The sequence below is a fragment of the Natator depressus genome, chromosome 22, assembly GCF_965152275.1.
Source record: "Natator depressus isolate rNatDep1 chromosome 22, rNatDep2.hap1, whole genome shotgun sequence".
NCBI classification, from domain to species: Eukaryota; Metazoa; Chordata; order Testudines; family Cheloniidae; genus Natator; species Natator depressus.
This window is the reverse complement of record NC_134255.1, coordinates 8650235-8668577: the sequence shown is the minus strand read 5'-3', so window position 1 is coordinate 8668577 and position 18343 is coordinate 8650235. Positions and strand designations below refer to the sequence as shown.

Genomic DNA, 18343 nt, shown 5'->3' with positions numbered 1-18343 from the left:
TCGCGCAGCGTTTGCTACCTGGAATCCTACTTGCCTCTTCACCACCACCAGGGGCAAAGCAGGCTCTGCTGGCTTCAGGACTTAACTTTGATGGCAGAAGCGTTGCACGATGGGGAGTGGACAAGGAAGACGCTTTGAGATGAACTGTGGAAAGAACAAGGCATTAGGCTGATTTTCCTTTTACTGAAGGCCGGGGGCCAGAACTCTCATTCTGGAGCAGCAAAAGGGGAAAGCCATTCCTTATCTTCCACCCCACACTCAGGTTAGAGGGGTGGTGGCCCAGTATTGAGGCAAGATGGTCCCACACCTCAGCAGCTGCCAGGCATCTTCCCCCTTGGGCAGACCTGCTCCAAAGGGAGCTCCGGCAGTCGGCCTCGGGGAAGAAGAGAGTGGCTGCAGAAGGGCAGATAATGCAGTAGCCACTGAGGCAGAGCAGTCTGTACGAGGAAGACTCAGCCGGGAGACTGGGAGCCTGAGCCCTCGTACTTGTCCCCTCCCCTTCTCCCTGACTAGGGGGAACAACTGGACTCTGGGAGTGAGCTGGGAAGCGCTCCCTGAGCCCAGCTGGGGCTCTGAATTCCTGAGCCTGTGCAAGAAGAAGACTGGATTGGGCCCCAAACTGAAGGGAAGGGAGGAAGTGGCCCAGGGGAGGGACCTGCTGGAAGGGGAGGGCCTGGGTCTTCCTACCCTTCCCTCTTCCCCCTGGCCACCTGATAGATCCCGCAGGATTCCAGGGGCAGGCCATGAACTGCGCCTTGCCCCCTGGGACTCCCCTCACATTGCCTAGAAGAGCTGCCCCCAAACTCTGGAGCAGCCTGAGCACAGACTCCCCCTCCCTAGAACTTGCATAGAAAGAAAGGGATAGATCCTCTTTGCATTTCCTCCCCTGAGTGCTGAGCTCCTTTGCAGCTCACAAAGTTTTTGGGCCATTTACACCAGGGCGAGGGAAATGAAAACGTTCTCATTGGCTGGCACTCCCCACCGACTTAGCCCAGGGGAAAATGACGACACGCGATCAAGAGAGGCCTAGGGTTATAAAGCCAGGCTGCTACAAAGCGACATTTAAAAAAAATAATAAAATCCCATCTCGTAAACCTTTGCAGAAAAACGAGAGTCTAGAAAGTTGTGAATAAAGGCTCGAGAGTGACAGGAAGAACAGAGGAGGTTACTGAGCCCCGGCTAATCAGATTTCAGCAGCCAAGATAAAGGAGCAGGGGAGAACAGGAGACTGAGTAAAAATAACCAAGATGCAGCAGAATGAAGACGGCTACAAACTGTGAGGAAGATCAAGTGGAACAGGCAACAGTATTCATCTGTCCTCTGAAAACCAGCAAGTGCCGCTAGAAGCCGCAGCAGGAGAGCAAACAAAACAGAACCCCCATCTCTTGACCCAAAAGGAATATCCCCCCCCCACCCCCCAAAGTAATATTGAAGCAGCGTCTGATCCATCTTACTGCATAAACTGGAGTGAGAAACACTGCCAAGGGCAGATTATTCTTGACCAGAGGGGAAGGGGGAAAAATAGAAATGCCACGAGACCCAGCACTGTGGAAGCTTCTGCTAACACTGCTGCAAAGGGTGAGGGGGGGGGACATCAGGTTGAAATATCAATTCATATTGCGTCTCCACTCAAGTCCAGCTCTTTGTGGAATGGAAGAAAATGACTTGAATAAAACCCACTAGGTTGAGTTAAACCCACTAGCTTGAGTTTTCCCTCCACGCAAAGAAAAGTTAAGAGCTTTTCTGGGCTGGTCGGTTGTTTGTTTTCTGTGTCTTGTGTTGTGTTTGTACCTTTCAAACCCCTCAGGATTAAGGGAGATGAGACAAAGGCACAGCATCGCACTAATTGCATTCAGAACCTGAAGAGCCCGGGGGGGAGGCTGGGGGGCCGGGAGGGGGAGAGAACACGGTGATTTTTTTTTCTTTTCCATTTAAAAGCCAAAGACAACTGTAGTGAACTGTGCCCCAGGCATGGCAGGAATGAGACACGCGTATCATGCTCTGGGAAAGTTACTGTCATCACCTTTTTGCAGGAAAGTAAGGCAGTAGGTTCTAGCTCTGGGGAGGGCAGACTTTTTGGCCCAAGGGCCACATCTGGGTGGGGAAATTGCATGCAGGGCCATGAATGTAGGGCTGGGGCAGGGGGTTGGGGTACGGGAGGGAGCGTGGGGTGAGGAAGGGGCTCAGGGCAAGGGGTTGGGGTGCAGGAGGGGTGCAGAGTGTGGGAGGGGGTTCAGGGCAGGGGGTTGGGGTGTGGGGTGCAGGAGGGGTGAGGGCTGGCTAAGGCTGGCTCCCTGGCTGCCCTGCTCTGGTACCACATCCCTACGGCCTCTGGGGAAGAGGTGTGGGAGTGCGGGACAGAGGGCTCCGCACCCTGCCCTTGCCTGCGGGTACCTCCCCCAAAGCTCCCATTGGCCCCAGTTCCCCCTTCCTGGCCAATGTGAAATGTGGGGGGCAGTGCCTGCAGGCGAGGGCAGCGCAGGGAGCCCTCTGTCCCTGCCCCTGCAGGAACGTGATGCCATCCGCTTCCGGGAGTGGCGCAGGGCCCGTGGCGCTACTGGGGTGGCAATCCCGCGGGCCGGACCCAAAGCCCCGACAGGCTGGATCCAGCCGGTGGGCCATAGTTTGCCCACCCCTGTTCTCGCTGTAGGTTTTTGAGTGAGATCAGCTGGGCCAAAAGGAAGTACCCTCGTTACAATCCACTTTGAATTTCAGGGGGGCACAAGAGGGTTAAGGACTGTACAACACCATCTTCATTCATCTCTTTAAACTCCAACTTTCTGGGGCTAGCTAGAGATTGGTGTGAATCACAGCACGAGTGATCTCCAAACTATGGGAAAGTATGGACCCACATCCAAACTTCATGCCTCAGGGCTCTGCTGCGAGTCAAACTAACATCAAATGGAGGCCCCTCTAGCCCAGTGGTTCTCAAACTGTGAGTCGGGACCCCATTTTAATGGGATCACCAAGTCTGGCATTTGACTTGCTGGGGCTCAGGGGAAGAGGTGTGAAAGAGGCTGAAGCCAAAACGCAAGGTGGCAGGCTCAGGCTTCGGCTTCAGCCCTAGGTGGCGGGTCTCACATTACAAGCCCCCAGACCAGGACTGAAGCCCTCAGGCTTTGGCTTTGCCCTTCCCCCGATCCGGGGTGGCAGAGCAGGGGTGATCGCAGTCTTTGGTCCCCCCCTTCCTGGGGTCATGCAGTAATTTTTGTTATCAGAAGGGGTTCGGGGTGCAATGAAGTTTGAGAACCCCTGCTCTAGCCAATGGATATGAAGCCAACCTTTGCAAATCTTGCTTATCGCTATTATAAGCTCATGCCTTTACAGTGATTGCAGACACTCCCTGGACTTTGGGGGTGCTTCGGATTCCAACCTGACTCTAAAGGTTCTGGCTCATACGTAGCACTGAGCAAAACCAGTCCCTTTCTAAACACAGACTCTCAAACAGCTTCATCTGGTAAATTGGTGAGTCATATTGAAAGTGCCTTGAATACAAACTGAAACGTGGGGGGGAAAACCACTTTCAATCAAAAACGGTTAAGCATATTATTGCCAAGGGATTTCTTTTCCCCTCTGTAGCAAGAACTCTGAAGAGCCTTCCATTTCCTTCCCAAATACATTTTCACATCTCCGATTTCGTTACGGAGGAGTGGAGTGAATCAGTCCCTTCCTTTTTCTGGCTGACAGCAGCGCAATCAGTTACATTTTCTGAAACCTGCAAAATGTCAACATATTAGAAAAATATGCAGACATTTCACATTTCATTTCTGATGAGTGTTTCCCCCCCCTTTCCCGAATCATTGCCATCTGGTTATTAGTCCTCGCGTTCCGAGTTCTGACGCCGTCAATTCGACGTTTGCTAAAGTCAGCAGAGGCTTGGAGATTTTGCAGCTTGGCAGTGTCTTGGTCTTTATTGTGATGATCCCACGGAAATTAGCTTTTCTGAGAGAGCATTACAAGGCTCCCAGTCACAGCACTATATCATGCACCAACTCTATGCAATTTTAAAATACAAAACAAAAACAAGCATCGACTGCACTCCCCCCCCCCCTTCCCCACAAATAATTTTAATTGCTCTACAAAGATCGTCTGGTAGATGCCTGGAAACACAGTACCACAGTCTGTTGTAATTAAGGAAAATAAAAGTTCTGTTTGAAATGAAACAATTTGGTGAGGCTGGTTTTGCACTGCGGAAAACAGGTTTGTGTTCCTGAACAAGTGGAGAGACGCATCAGCTAATTACATCCCCTCACTCCATTATTTGTCTTTTTTTTGCCATTACGATGGTTGTTATTCCTTTGCCTTAGAATTAATGAGGTTAGGCTGTGCACATTGTGTTTATTTTCAGTTCATATCACAGCCAAGTGTGAGAGGTTTCAGTTAATGTGTAATTATAAATTAACGAGTCTTCTTTTAAAGGGGGAAAGGGCCCTTTTTCTCTTGTTGTGGTTATTTCTGACTGCACTGAGAAAAGGAGGAGCTGTTCCGATGGGAGTCTAACCTGGAATTCGGGGTTACAGCCGAATAAGAGATTGATGACTGAAATTTTGTCCCCCACATGGCAAACATCTTGTGAACTCAGCTGAAGTCCCAAGTTTTCTGTCAACTTGGGACAAATCTGGAAAATGTGATCTTAGAACCATAGAGGTGGCTTTCAATTTGGGGATTCAAATCTGAACCTCCATGGGACTTCAGAGGGGTTTTGACCAAAGGCTTCGCTTTTGGCCCATCTGTAGTTACCAAGAGGGTGCAGGGTTGATCTTGAGATGTCCAGCCCAATAACAGCTACGAGACATGGATGTGCATTATTTCTGTCCTGGGTCCCAGACACCCTCTGTGTAAAAGGGTCCATACAAGGTTTCACTTAAGCTTTAAACCATGAGAGTTACGCAGTGCACAGGTCTCATGCAAGCCCTTGCAAAGGGGCGAATTTCTCCCTTAACATTTAGAGTCCATCAGCAAGGTTATAAGCCACCCAGGTTTGCTCAGGATGATCCAGGCAAGAGGTTCCCCCTCTCTCTGTAACTGGAGGCTGAGTATGTCCCGCTGCAATTTGGGCAGCTGGTGAACAGCAGTGAACAGTTCCTGCTAATTTAAACAAGCATGGACAAATATTTCCTTTGGGTGCATTTACGATAAAAAAAAAGTCCTGCCAAGTGGCCACTGAAACCCTTGGTGCCATAAAGCTGAAGGGTACTCTCCAGAACACACCCACGCTGCTGCCGTATGCAGTTTATAGGCCACTGACTTCAATCAGTTAAACCAAACTAGAGAGAGAAGGATGAAAGCTGAGTTTGGAATGTAAACCCCCTCTCCCCCTCTGCCCAGTCGCTGCTCCACTGGGTGAGCGACCTGGGCATTCCCACTAATTTGAGCAAAACAAGTCCCTTGAAGAGATGGCCTAGATTTCCCTCCATGCATGCAAGACAAATCCAAGGAGAGCGGACTGCACTCGTAGCATCAGCTGGTTATTAAACTCGCCCTTTGCCTGTCATAAAGTCATGTTCCACTCAGGCTCTCTTAGAATAATCGGCTCCTTTAAGAGGTTTGTCTTCCAGCATTGCTGCCAGCAGAAACCGCTATGGAGCACAGTCACGTTTGTCAACCTGTTTTCAGACTCATCTCCCACTGAAAATTGTCTGTCTGGCTGAGTAATCCCTCTTCTCACCCCCTGCACACACACAAATTGACCTTACAAATTCCCAAACAGCTTTATGTCTTCTTTATGGGCCTTTCTCTGCAGGGCTCCTTATTTTTTTCCCCTGTAGTTATTTTTCTTTATGTCCTTCCCTGCTTTCTCTTTACTCTGTACACGTAGCCTTTATTGTGCCTTTGCCTTTTCAATTTTTTTTTTGTCCTTCACACCCCATTTTCCTGGTTTCACATGAGACCCTGGGGTATATACTGTACCTTCCCAAGGCTGAAGATCACAGGTGCAGAACATATGTTACTTTGTGCTGTGCAGGAATGATACATTTGACTTCTACCCAGTATGGCCTTTTCTACATATTGGAGAATTGTACCATTCTGGGTAACTGCACTCATTCTAAAGGCGGCTTTGTACTGTTGACATTCGCCCCACTTCAAGCAAGTCCAAATAAGGTTTGCTCTTAGCTTGTGACATTACAGTGCTGGCATAGACAGCAAGCACCGGAAAACTAGCTAGCATGTGCCGATGATTCCTGACACGCCGCTGTGGGCAGGGCACTTGCACTGCTTAGCTGCACCGCTAGGCGTGAACCCGGGGAATAACGCAAGTGGAAGAGAACCACTAGTTTATTATCTGTATTACAGTATCAGCTAGGAGTCCGAACTAATTAAATCAGAGCCCTGTTGTGCGAGGTGCTGTATAAACGCACAATAAGAGACAGTCCCTGCCCCAAAGAACTTACATTTTGATTTGAAAATTGGGACAAAGGGCAGGTGGGGAAACTGAGGCACAGAACAGTGAAGTGTCTTGCCCGAGGTCACAAAGTAGGTCAGTGGCAGAGCCAGGAATAGAACCTGACTCCTATTACAGTATCCTATCCGCTAGATCATGTTGCCTTTCCCCATTACATACTAGCAGCCCTAGCATTTCCATGACATTGTATCATTCACCGGTGTAGACAAGGCCTGTCTCTCCCAGTTTAGGGCCTGATACTGCAGTGTTGACTGAAGTCACTGGGAATTTTGCCCACTGAGACAGGAGCAAATTAAGCTCCTTCAAGGCAAACCTTAGTTTAAGGCTGTTTTCATTAGGGTAGCTAGCTCAACCTAATTCATTCAGATTAATGTAAGTAGGCCACTTTGGACCGACTGTCTCTTTAGACATTTTTGTTGTGCCCATCACCATAGCGCCTGGGCAGCAATAACACTCTGCCCTCCTAGTGTGCCTTCCATCGGACAATCTCTGTGTGCTTCATGCAGCTTAATGAGGCTCCTCTCCCCTCCCCCCGGCCTCAGGCCAACGAAGCAGGCCAAAAGTCATTCGGCCTTTTATTTGATCAATGCTTTAAGATCAATTGCTCCAGCTATAATTACATTTAACAATATTTTGATGCTGCTCTTTGCGTTTCCCTTAAACACACCTGTGCACGTAGCGCATGGGAGCAGACGGAGTCCACGCAGAGCTCTGCGTGTCTGTCTGTGGAAGAGAAGCAGCTTTGGGTTTCTCTTCCAGTTAGAGCCAGAGAGCTTGAGTTGAAAACATCATGGCGTGATTAACCGGGGCGGCGTTAGTTACAATTCCAGAATTGCTTAAAATGAAAAGACATCAAGGTACTCGGACTGAGCCCCTCTAAATTCGAAATGTGAATATTGTCTCCCCTGTGCTGTTGTCTTCCTTCTCCAGCTAGCCTAGAGAGGCAGAATGGTTTAAGTAATCCGAGCAGGGCACAGGGAGAAGTCACAATTCTTGGATAGAGCGGGCAAATTTTTTGGTTTACTAGCAATTGCAGGGAAGGGGGTTGTTTTAGGGCAACCCGAAAATAAAAGTTTTCAAAATTTTGGGTGATTAGACAAGTCAGAAAAAAAAATCCACCTGGGATTGGAACAAAACATTTTGGCTGGATTTCGAGTGATTTTTAATGTGCAGGTCAGTGCCTCAGTTGGCCCACCTAAAATAGGGATAATTCTTACTTTAGTCTGCCAGCCAGAGTAAAAGGATCTTATTAATGAGTCTGGGTAACCAATCAGCTAGAAAAAATTCATTACGATCACATATCAAAAAAATAATAAAATCTCAAAAGGGACATAACTCAAAGAAACATAGTCAAACGTTGACCAAAACTGACAGAAAGCTTCTAAATACAATTGCTAATGCAACTATATACTCAGCAGAGTACTATGTATGGACAGTTTGGGAAATATTTAGCCCCAGGTGGTATATTTTATGCATTTTCCTGTACTTTTTGCCTTCCATGAAAGCAAAAGTCTGTAGTCACATGACAGCATGAGTTTGTCTATACCAGGTAATACATCAAAATTTGTGTCATTATTTGTAGAATGGACTGATCTGAGAAAAAAAATTCTGTCTGCTATTTTATGAATATTGGCTACTGTCCTAGGATTCCTGCACCAGCAACTAATGTTAATACAGCATATACAATGATGAAATATTTTCAAGATATGTTCCATTCTCAGGTCCAAGACTGGACATATGTCATTTACGATGAAACAACCTATTGCAAAGCACAGTTGAGGGACCACCTTGAGGTGGGAGTCATGCACTGTGCACTGAATTTCATGGGCAATAGAGGCAGGAATGCAGGAAAGTGGGTTTGAAAACATTCTTGTGGAAGCCAATGTCTATGGTGCTTCAGTCATTAGCCATGCTCTAAGAGGGAAAGCATATAACCATGGCGTTAGAATCCACAACGTTATGAATGAAGCGATGAATTGCTTGAAATGGATGACAGCTGGCAGTTCCATGAACAACGGTGTTCTCCCAGAAGGTGAGAAGACACGTATCTTGGATAAAGGTCAATTGTACAGTGATGCATTTGAAGGAGTAGAGAAGGCACACCGAAGAAACAGAGTAGAAGCACAGAATGCCCTGGCAGACTTAAGGAATAGCACCCAATCACCAGGTCATGGATACTTACGTTACCCCAGAAAAAAACTTCATAAGCATTTCTGTTCTGGGAAAATTATGTCATGGATTTCTCCCAACTACTAATGGATACTTAGCAGCCAAGAGCGATGATGACAAGTCCATGGAGCTAGAGACATTTGCAGAGATGATTCCACTTACTTCCAGTGTGGTCATGTGAACGATGCTAGACGGAGTTTTGTAAATGTAGCAGAAACCAGACTTCTAGAGGAGGAGAAGCCAGCAATATATCGTGTCCTAGTTGTTTGTCAGCATACCCGACTGCCAAACCCTTCAGTGGTGGATGGCATGGCATGTCGGTTGATCAATCACTCAGCAAGAACTGTGGGAAGCATCAGCATCTTTGCACAGAAGATAAGGCTCTGACCAAGTATTAACTGGCTGCAGGTTTTAAAGCAGCTGTAACAGCTGTGACCAACAAATGTGTGGAGTGCAGCCTTCAGCAACAGATCTCCATAAAGCAGCTATCACAAAGCGCATGGCTGCAGATGAAATGTCTGTCCAAGAATGACAAATCCTTTCAGCACTGAACCTGGAACAAGCCCAGACAACAGAAAGCCACTTGTGAACACCGTTGCCCCACCTGAAATTGCAGAAAGTTAGTGCATGATCAGAGAGAACAGCACACAAGAAATGAAGCAGTTCATACCCAGGAGGTTGCAAAGGGGTGAGGCAGAGGTCTTTGATCCCATAAAAAGGCACAATCTCAAATCATTTTGTAATCTCAACAAAACAATCGGAAAAGAGAAGAAGCAGACAGCACAAACAATAACTGCTGATTGTCGGATCTTCAGCAAGCTGACCATTATTGCCCAGTCCAGAGATGTTGCTATCCAAGGTTTGAAGTATGTCCCATTTCCCCTCTGCCGGAACGTGAGGCAGATCACAAGGACAAGGAACATGCAGATTCACGCATGTTCTTACACGTTGCTGATGCAAAGCAAACACTCGGCGTGAACAGGGCGCTTCTGTGGAGCTTGGAATCAGATGTTGCACTGATGTGCCCAAGTTCTTGCTCTATTCTTGGGGCAGATGAATTCCATTTCAGAACCGGTGTTGGCCCAAAGAAGAGAGGCATTCCCATGCCCAGAGTAGCTGGGAATGGGCCCGTGTCTTATGCTGCCAAACATTCACGCTGTCAGTGGATGTGATGCTACTTCAGCTTTCAGAGGCAAGGGAAAAAGAGATGACTGAAGACCGCAGCTGACCTCCAGAGAAGCGGACAGAGAAGGAATTTAGAGCTTCCTATCCCAAGCAGCAGGAGTGCAGGGGAAGAGGAGCTCCAGAAAGCCCCTCACACACCCAGATCCACAGAGCGACTTAGAAGTGACAATATCAGCAGTGCCATCCCTGCTTTTTAGATGCCTAGAAAAATAATTGGAACAAAGAGATTCCCAAAGCCTGAGTTGGGCACTTAGGCTCCCTCTTCAATGAAAGGGGAGAGACAGGTACCTAAGAACGGGATCCATAAAAGCCAGCAGGGAGCTGCCTGAGCTAGCCACTGGGAGACAGCGACGAGAGAGGCTCTGGCTTAGCCCTGCCTCTTTTGGGGAGTTCAGCGCCTATCTCTGCCTGAGATCCACTGCCAGGAACCCCCTCTCCTGGAGTCAGGTGACTTCAGCGTCCCAACCATTTCTTGTGAGATTGTGAGGTACCGGCCTTACACCCCGCAAAACAGCCGAGGGCAGAGAGGGAAAGAGTTGGAGGCCTCCGGTGTAACCTTTAGCTCAGTGGTTAGGGTCATCACCTGTGATGTGAGGGATCCTGTTTCAGTGTCACCCTCTGTCTGATGAGAAGGCCTTTAAAGAAAGGTCTCCTACACTCCCTGTCTACTCCAGGGGTTAGGATACTCACATGGGCTGAGGGAGATGCGGGTACAAATTCCCCCTCTGCCCATTAAAAGCGGGTTTGAACAGGTATCTCCTGCAACCCAGGTTAACGCCCTAACCTTGGGGTTACCACGATGGGGGGCTCCCTCACTCTTGCCTGTTGAAGCTGGTCCACTTCAGTTACGTATTAATTGGCCCAAAAGGGACAAAGAAACAAGAGCCCTCTGAAGGCTCATGGTTTGGGTACTCCCCGTGGGATGTCCTAGTTTGAATCCCGTCTGCTTGCTGAGAAGGGATTTGAACTTTGATCTCTTACAACTCAAGTGAATGGCCTAAGTGCTGGGCTAGGAGCCCCTGCCTGTTTGAAATGGGGTTTCTCCGCGTTCAAAGGGAGAAAGTCAAATCAACGTATGGTTACTGACAGTATCCCCCGGTATGAAGAGGAATGACATTAAAATGATCAGGGGGAGCTTGCGGTAGTTGTCGGTTTGCAGTTTGCCCGTGTGCCTTGGTCGTTATCAATTTTTAATTCGGCTAGTGCCATTAGGCTAGTTAAACAACAACTGAGATCTGTCTGTTCATGTATGGCGGGGAAACAGAGCCCACTAGAGAACAGAGCTACAAGGGTGTAGAGCATTTAAGAGCAGTTACAGCATAAAGAGCTCCAGACGGGAGGAGTTAAGCGCAGCTGCTTTCTTTTCCGTGGCTCCAGTCAATCAGGGTTACTGTAAAATTGTGATTAATTAATCAAACAGCACGGTGCTTTCCTGGCGTCTTTAGTCTCTAGCAATTCCACTGGGGGTGTAGTCAGGGGGACGGTCTGTTTGGAGAGAGTGCTGATTTCTGCTCAGATTCGATGCTATATCCAGAGCTTTTGGAAAGCCGTGCACAATACAGAGAGAGAGATTCTGGAACTGTGAGCAAATGATACTATCAGAGGCAATGCGGCCTAGGGAGTTTTGCTGGGGTAAAGTGGGGCCATATTCTTTTTGCAGCAATACGGTGCTCCAGAGAAAGCACTTACGGGGATGCAGAGCATTTACGCTAGCTTGCAAAGCACCGTGGAGCAGGCTGCAGGGTTTGGTTTTTTTATACATGCCAACGTTGGAGGCAGCTTGATTGTGGTGCGTCTCAAACCCACAGACGGATGGCAATAGCTTGAGCTGCAGGCTCTCGGCGTAAGCTCTCTTTACACAGCTCTGACAATGTACCTCAGTTCTGGTCTGCCGCCACCCCCGCTTTCCCACCTCTCTCTGCAAACACACTCCAGCCCTGACTTTAACCCTTGTCCCTACTTTCCCACGCAGCTCTGCGGAGGCACCTTCATCCTGACCCGCAGCCCGCCCCCTGCTATGCCAGTCCTGGGACCCAGTGTGGTGGTTTTGTGGGAGGTATCAAGCTGGGACTCATCAAAGACGATTCAACTCAATCTTACTTACAGGATCTAAACAGAATGACGCCAGTGAAAGCCATGTCAGTTCCAGTCTGGTTCCCCTGGTCCTAAGGCTAGTAGTGTCTTTACCACGTGATCACCGACAGATGCAGGATATAGGAGGACACCAGTGGACCATGCTGCATATGACAGTACCTGCAGCTTGGCCCCCAGTGGTCTGCACAGGGCATGCAAGCTGCAGACAGGGAGGTGGCTATTTTTTATCTCTAGGGTCAGGCAGTGCCACCTATCAACAACTCCACAAGGCTCCCCGAAAGGAACTCCTCTTCCTCCCTGGTCCTTTGAGGTCCTTTGGGCCAAATGCTTGCTCCTGGCAGGGGAGGGGCGCATAGAAGGAGAAGTCGCTGGGTCTCTGACCCCAAGGAAGCCCCCCCAGGAGTCCTCCACGGCTCTGCAGAGGGGGATGGGGCAAAGCAGGGGATGGCAGCTCTTTAGAAGCAACCTGCCCTTGAGCCCCATATGGATTCCTGGCCCAGGTCAATATGGATTCCAGCAGCAGCGAACCGAGTTCTCCTCACTGTGATGAGACTGCGCAGGAGGGGTGTTGGGATACCCTGGGAGCAGGGGTTGGGAGGGAGTCCCGAGGACTCGGCTCTGACGACGGGGGGCAGTTACTGGGAGCGCTACGAGCAGCCGACACCTTTTCCCTGCAGTAAGAACAGCGCGGGTCCAAACTCTGCAGCTCTGGCTCCTACTCGGGAATCATCCACATAGGGGACATTCCAGCCCTTGATCTCACTGTTCCTGACCCCAGCCCCCAACAGCTGGAGCCTGTGTCATCATGACTTCCCCATGACATTTCAACCTTGCCCTGGCTGTACAGTGATAACAGACTGGAAACAGGCATCACCTTCCACCCTGCCAGTAGCTACATGTCTGTGGCGAGCGTAATGTATAATGCTTCTTGCTTATCCGCTCAAATCCAGTCCCCGTTGGTAGCAACCTGAGAAATGGCTAGGAGGCTTATGTGAAATGAGCTCAAGGTCCCAGTCCACGTTTCTTCCCCATCACAACTGTATTGCCTGAGCCTCATGTGAGCACAGCACAGACGCTAAGTGTGGAATGAGACCACTGACTCCTAGAACTGACTGGTCCGATTTTTGGCAATATATTTATCTGATCTCATTACGAATGGCCATTTCGTTTGAAGCTCCCTGACAATTTAGTCCAGTTTAGTCCAGAGTAAAGATTCTGTCTGGGATTTCCAGAAGGAGCCCAACGGGAAAGAATTTCCTTGGGATTTGGGTGCCCAACTCCCTTAGCCGCCTTCGAAAATCCAAGTGCCTGGTAGTTAGGACGCAAGAGCTGTATGGCATTAGTGGAGTGGGAGTGGAGTTCAACTGGGACTCACAGATTTTGTTTCCACCTTGGATTTTTCCTAATTGGGGTCAAGCCGAAGTCACTCCGGTGAAAAGCTCAGTGTAAGAACCTCTGCAGAATAGGGTGGAGTAGAAAAGAGCTCCAAAGAGTCACACAAAGGGTGGGGGAGCCGTCTAGGCAGCCACATGATGCAGCGGGGGAGCTAGCTCACGGACGGAGGTCACTCACTCTGCCTAATACAAACAGATTCTCAAATTATGCTGCATGGACCTGATGGGTCACAGCAGCATCCCTTCAGGCGGGCAGTGCAGTGAGGCCTTTGGGAACCTGAGCAGAACAAGGATGGAGGAGCTGGCTGTCTAGGAGCGATTCTTTTCCCCTCGGGAGTGGTTCGTGGACTGAAAGTAATGGTTGAGGATCTCCCCAGCCCCGGCAAACCCTGGCTTAGCGAGGCTGCAAGCAATGAGTGAGAGAAAGGAAACTCTGGCTTTGGACAAAGGCAGGGAGGAAAAGACCTGCTGGGTTTTTAGCTGAGATATGCCTGAGCCATGGACCTCAGATCTAGACTTCCCCAAAGTTCGGGGCTTCCCTCTGGGACCCATCTCACCTAGAAGTCAATGGACCGGTTGATTTCCTTCTCCCCCCAGCTGGTAATAACAAACCTTTCTCTCTCTCTCTCTCTCTCCCTTGTCCAGGCCCTGGAGCCGTGCATGACAGCAGTAATTCAGCTTCCAGAGCACTGGCCTGCCTCTGGCTATCGGGCACCCTCCTCGCTCACTTCCTCATCAAGTTTTGATAAGAAAGCAAAGGGTCCTCGGAGGCGACACCTGGCTTCTCCCACACCACAGACTTTACTCTCTACACTGCGGGGGCAACAACCAGTTTTACCGCTTGAACGTACTGCCGGGGGGGATGGGAGAGGGGAAGGGGGGAAAGGGTTCCGACCGCCTGTTGGGGGATAAGTCATGGGCGTTTTCCAAAGCGAATCAGTTTCTTCTACCCCGGCCCCGCCCTCAACCCTATTTATAAACCTATCCTAACGTTAAGCGTGTCCCGGCCGAACCTGTTCAAATTGCCCCCGGAGACGTGTCTTGGTTTGAGGGACGACACACAGCGGAAGTCAAAATGAGTCAAAGTGTCCTATTATCTCTGTCTCTCTTTAGCAAAAGGATTGTTCTTTCTACTTGTTACACTGTACATACCTGTTCATGTTGATAAGTGTCCTATTACACTTGGGCTTCACCTGGCATCCATCTGGAGGGATGTTTTAATAAATCCACCCCCTGCTCCCCAGCCAGCACCTGGGCTCTTGGCCACAACTGCAGTAAGTGGCGGCTGTGAATGGGCCATAGTGATAGTGCATTTGAACACTGACAAAGGATTTGAGATCCCTTGGAGTGCAGAAAGGGAAAAGCTAGGGGACACTGTTCTCCCCTCTTGCTAAAACTGATGGCTGAGTGGCTAATACAAACAGATAAATAGACAAAATGGTGAGTCATCCATCTCCTCATCCATCAAAGTAATCACGGAGCCATTCTATCCATCCATCTATCCTATTCACCCATCCATCTAATTAGCTATCCATCTGGCTTTCTAGCTCACCATCTCTTTACTGTATTTATCAATTTATCAATGTAATTATCTGTGCTTCTATCCAAATCTCTCCTTCTCTGCTCTTCATCCATCCATCAGCGTAATCATCTCTATTGAGTCACCTATTTATCTAGCCAACTTTCTATCCTGCTCCCTCCATCCATTTAGTTTTCTTTCTATTTTGTCTGTTCATCCACCTGTTACAGCGGAGGATATTGAGAAATTTCACAATATTACATTTATACGTGCGGTAGAACAGAACTACTGGCCGTAAAGCTGAGCAATATTTGGCCATTTGGGCACGTCTCTGACAATTCAAAGCACGATAATGCAGTAGCAATCCTTCACTTAGCTCCCCCCTCCAGAGAACAGAACAGAGATCTGTTTTCTCCTACCTCCCCAAAATATATACTCTCTTTTTTAAAGTAAGCAACCCCCCTCACTCCACCCCAATGCTGTTCATGATCTTTTGCGTTTAAAAACCAATGTTTTATATCTGCTAACAGGTGCTTGTACTGCTGTTTTCCAGTGGGGATGCATCCAGTTTTCTTTAAGAAAAGTCCTAATTATCCATTAGTTATGGCAATTCCAAACAAGATGTTCACTATCCATCCTGGGAGAGCCAGACGCAATCTGGCTATCACCTGACCGGCACTTCTATGCTCACTCCCTTTCCCAGCCCCGATCCTCATTTGCTCTGTTAGGAATCCATCCAGTCAGAAGCTGACGGAGGCCAATTATTTTGCTAGTGTGTTGACATCACTCTTGTATTTGTTTGGGAACCTCTTATGAGCAGAGGGTACTTGAATAACTGACTTAATTTCCAAGCACTTGATTAACTCAGCACTGAAAACAGATGGGAAAGAGGAAGGGAAGAGAAAAAATAACCACCACCCTCCCACAAACCTACAGTCCTGTTTCTCAGCTGCTTCTGTAGGAGCATTTTAGAGAGGGAATTTCAGGCAGCTGTTTCCAAAATGGAGCAGCAGCCTCAGATCGTTTATTTTTTAGACTGTGGATGTTTACTTTGAAAGTTCCGATTGATTCTTCCCCAAGTTCCTTGGTTCGGTTTAGGCCTTATTCGAATGAGACATGGCACCTTCTTGGAAGCCTAATGGCAGTAAGGGAGGAATCTGCATTGCTTAAATGTCTTTGAATGTACTTTTTTTTTTTTTAAATTAAAAATACTACTAGCTTTCTGGGTCATTGCTAAGGCCTAACAGGGCTAGAGGACTGCAGCATTCCCAGACCAAATTGCGGCCTGCATGACAGTCATTTCAATCAACGCCCCAGACCGGATTGGGCTGCACAGCATGACCTGGATCACTAGAGCGAATCAAGTGGCTCTTACAAAGACCTGCCAAGTAGAAACCTCTTTGCTTTTTCTGATCCCATGAGACACAGACACTATTTCCCAGGTAGGAAGTAAAAGGACACCTTGATTCGTTTAGTTATTTTTGTTGTTGTTGATTGTTTTGTTTTTTTTTCTTTTACGACTGTGGCCATCTGACTGCCTGCAGGCACTACCAATGGTGCCAGGCGTGGTGGTCTGAATGCAGTAAGCAAAAACAGCAGAAAGGAAGTATACGACCTACCATACTGAGCTGCCAACAGCCACGTGCCGAGGACGCAAAGATGAACTTGTGGAGAGGGAGTTACCTGTGCTGGTTTCTGGTAGGATCTAGGTGCTTTAGTCAGAAGGTCAAGGATGTGCCTCATCAGATCTGTCAATAAATGTAAAACATGAATGATTTAAAAAAAGTCTGAAAAAAACGTATACAAGACAAAACAGTTGTGCGGTATATTCCCAAAATGGAGGGGGATATTCTTTTGAGTTAATGCGTGTGAGTTCTTGAATGTATACGCTTGCTTTCCCATTGATTTTTCCTTCCATGAGGGAAGGTTTGAGTCCGAAGAGCAACGCGTCTGGATTTTGCCATCACCTCCTCTGTTTTACGGCTCTGAAAAAAAAATCTAACAGTACCCTCCCACTCTTTCATCTGGATAAAAAAACGTCATGAAGCTGCTGAACGTTGATCTAATCTGTGCAAGAAGCCTCCTGCAACAGGTCCACGTGGAACCTCGTTCATTCTTAAAAACATACAAAAGGTATATTATTATTTTAAACCCCACATATACACGCTGGCTCCATTGGGGTATTAGGTGGAATGCTGGCAAAGAACTAAAACAACTGACGTTCACATTTATATCTAGTTCAACCACAAGTTGTAGGGCTAGCAGCTGGGATCACTGGGTGTAATCGAAGCCCTGTGTCACGCAGGAGGATAGATTAGATGGTCATAACAGTCCCTTAAAATCTATCAATTGGTACCGAAAAATGTTGTCGGTGTATGAATACCAAAAATCGCAGCAGATGCCTTTAACTGTCAGAGCAGGGCATCAAACAGAGAGTTTTAAGTGCTTAATCGTGCCGTAACTCTGTTGAGGCTGAGGGAGGAGAGCTGCTGGAGAAGTGGTCTCTCAGAGGGGTCAACTAGTGTAGCTGCTCCTACTCAGATGCCTCTTCTCTTCCTGCCCGCTATCATCATCATCAGAGAGACAATAAGTCAACAAGCCACACACATGCACGCTGCCTTTAAGAAGAGAGAGGTACAAGTGGAATCTAGCGGAAGGAATAAAAGACCCGAAACAAAACAACATTTCAAAGCCCATTGGGGCATCCATGTCTTTCATGACTTCCAAGGTCATGTGAACTGAAGTGCTGGTGGTAAATGTTAAGTGCCTGATACATGGTTGTTTGCAAGTCTGTTTTTCCCCGGTGTTCAAGAGAAATGCCACAAATGTAAGAGTTGGGTCTCCATGTTCTGTTGCTGTGGTAGAGTTCTCTTGGGCAAGGGCAGAAAAAACATTTTCACTTCAGCATCTAAAGTGCCCTGCAAATTTAACTCAAGCTTTGGCAAAATTTCCACACTCCCAATGCAGCAAGCAAGCTCTAAGCTCTCAACTCTGTATCCCAGATGCCGCATCTCTCTGCACAAGTTTCATGTGAGGAAGACATTGTGGGCTAGGTGTGTAGCAAGCCAGAGCACAGGAAGTCGTAGAAAGGTCCTGTTTCAGGGCGTATTACATTGACTTAAAATAAATCTAATAAACAATGCAATAGAAAAAACACACACACACACACACACACACACACACGTAATTGCTGCAGATGATTCACCTGGAAAACTTCTAAGATGTTTACACCCCGGAGGTCCCAAGTGGTGCTGCATGAAAAATACCAAGTGACGCTTGACAAGGAGTGATATTTTTTCCCCCCATCAAAGGGAAAAGCAACAACAACAAAAACCAACGATTTTCCTGAATGTGACTCCAGGTTTCTTATTTCTGGAAACCAGAGAAAAATAAACAGCAGGCCACAAGGTGAAGCTGAAAAAAAAATTAATTTGGGGCAAAAAATGTGATTTTCCTCTCCTCTTCATTCCCCACCGACAGCAAGAGGGTTTAGTTTTTGCACAGCCCTAGTTTTGAAAACCTTCAAGTGCAATTTCCTTCCTCCCCCCCCAAGACAGGAACGTTTAAGTAGCCACAGGA

At 48.0% G+C, this 18343-nt stretch overlaps 1 protein-coding gene across 1 annotated transcript in view; it reads left to right on the top strand.

The window, feature by feature from the left end:
• Positions 1-15152, top strand: part of LOC141975885 (opioid-binding protein/cell adhesion molecule homolog) — an 801915-nt gene extending 786763 nt beyond the window's left edge. The window contains 1 exon segment of the mRNA XM_074936555.1: positions 13891-15152. Coding sequence (XP_074792656.1) covers positions 13891-13991 — 101 coding nt within the window. The 3' untranslated portion in view covers positions 13992-15152.
• The last annotated feature ends 3191 nt before the right edge of the window (positions 15153-18343 follow it).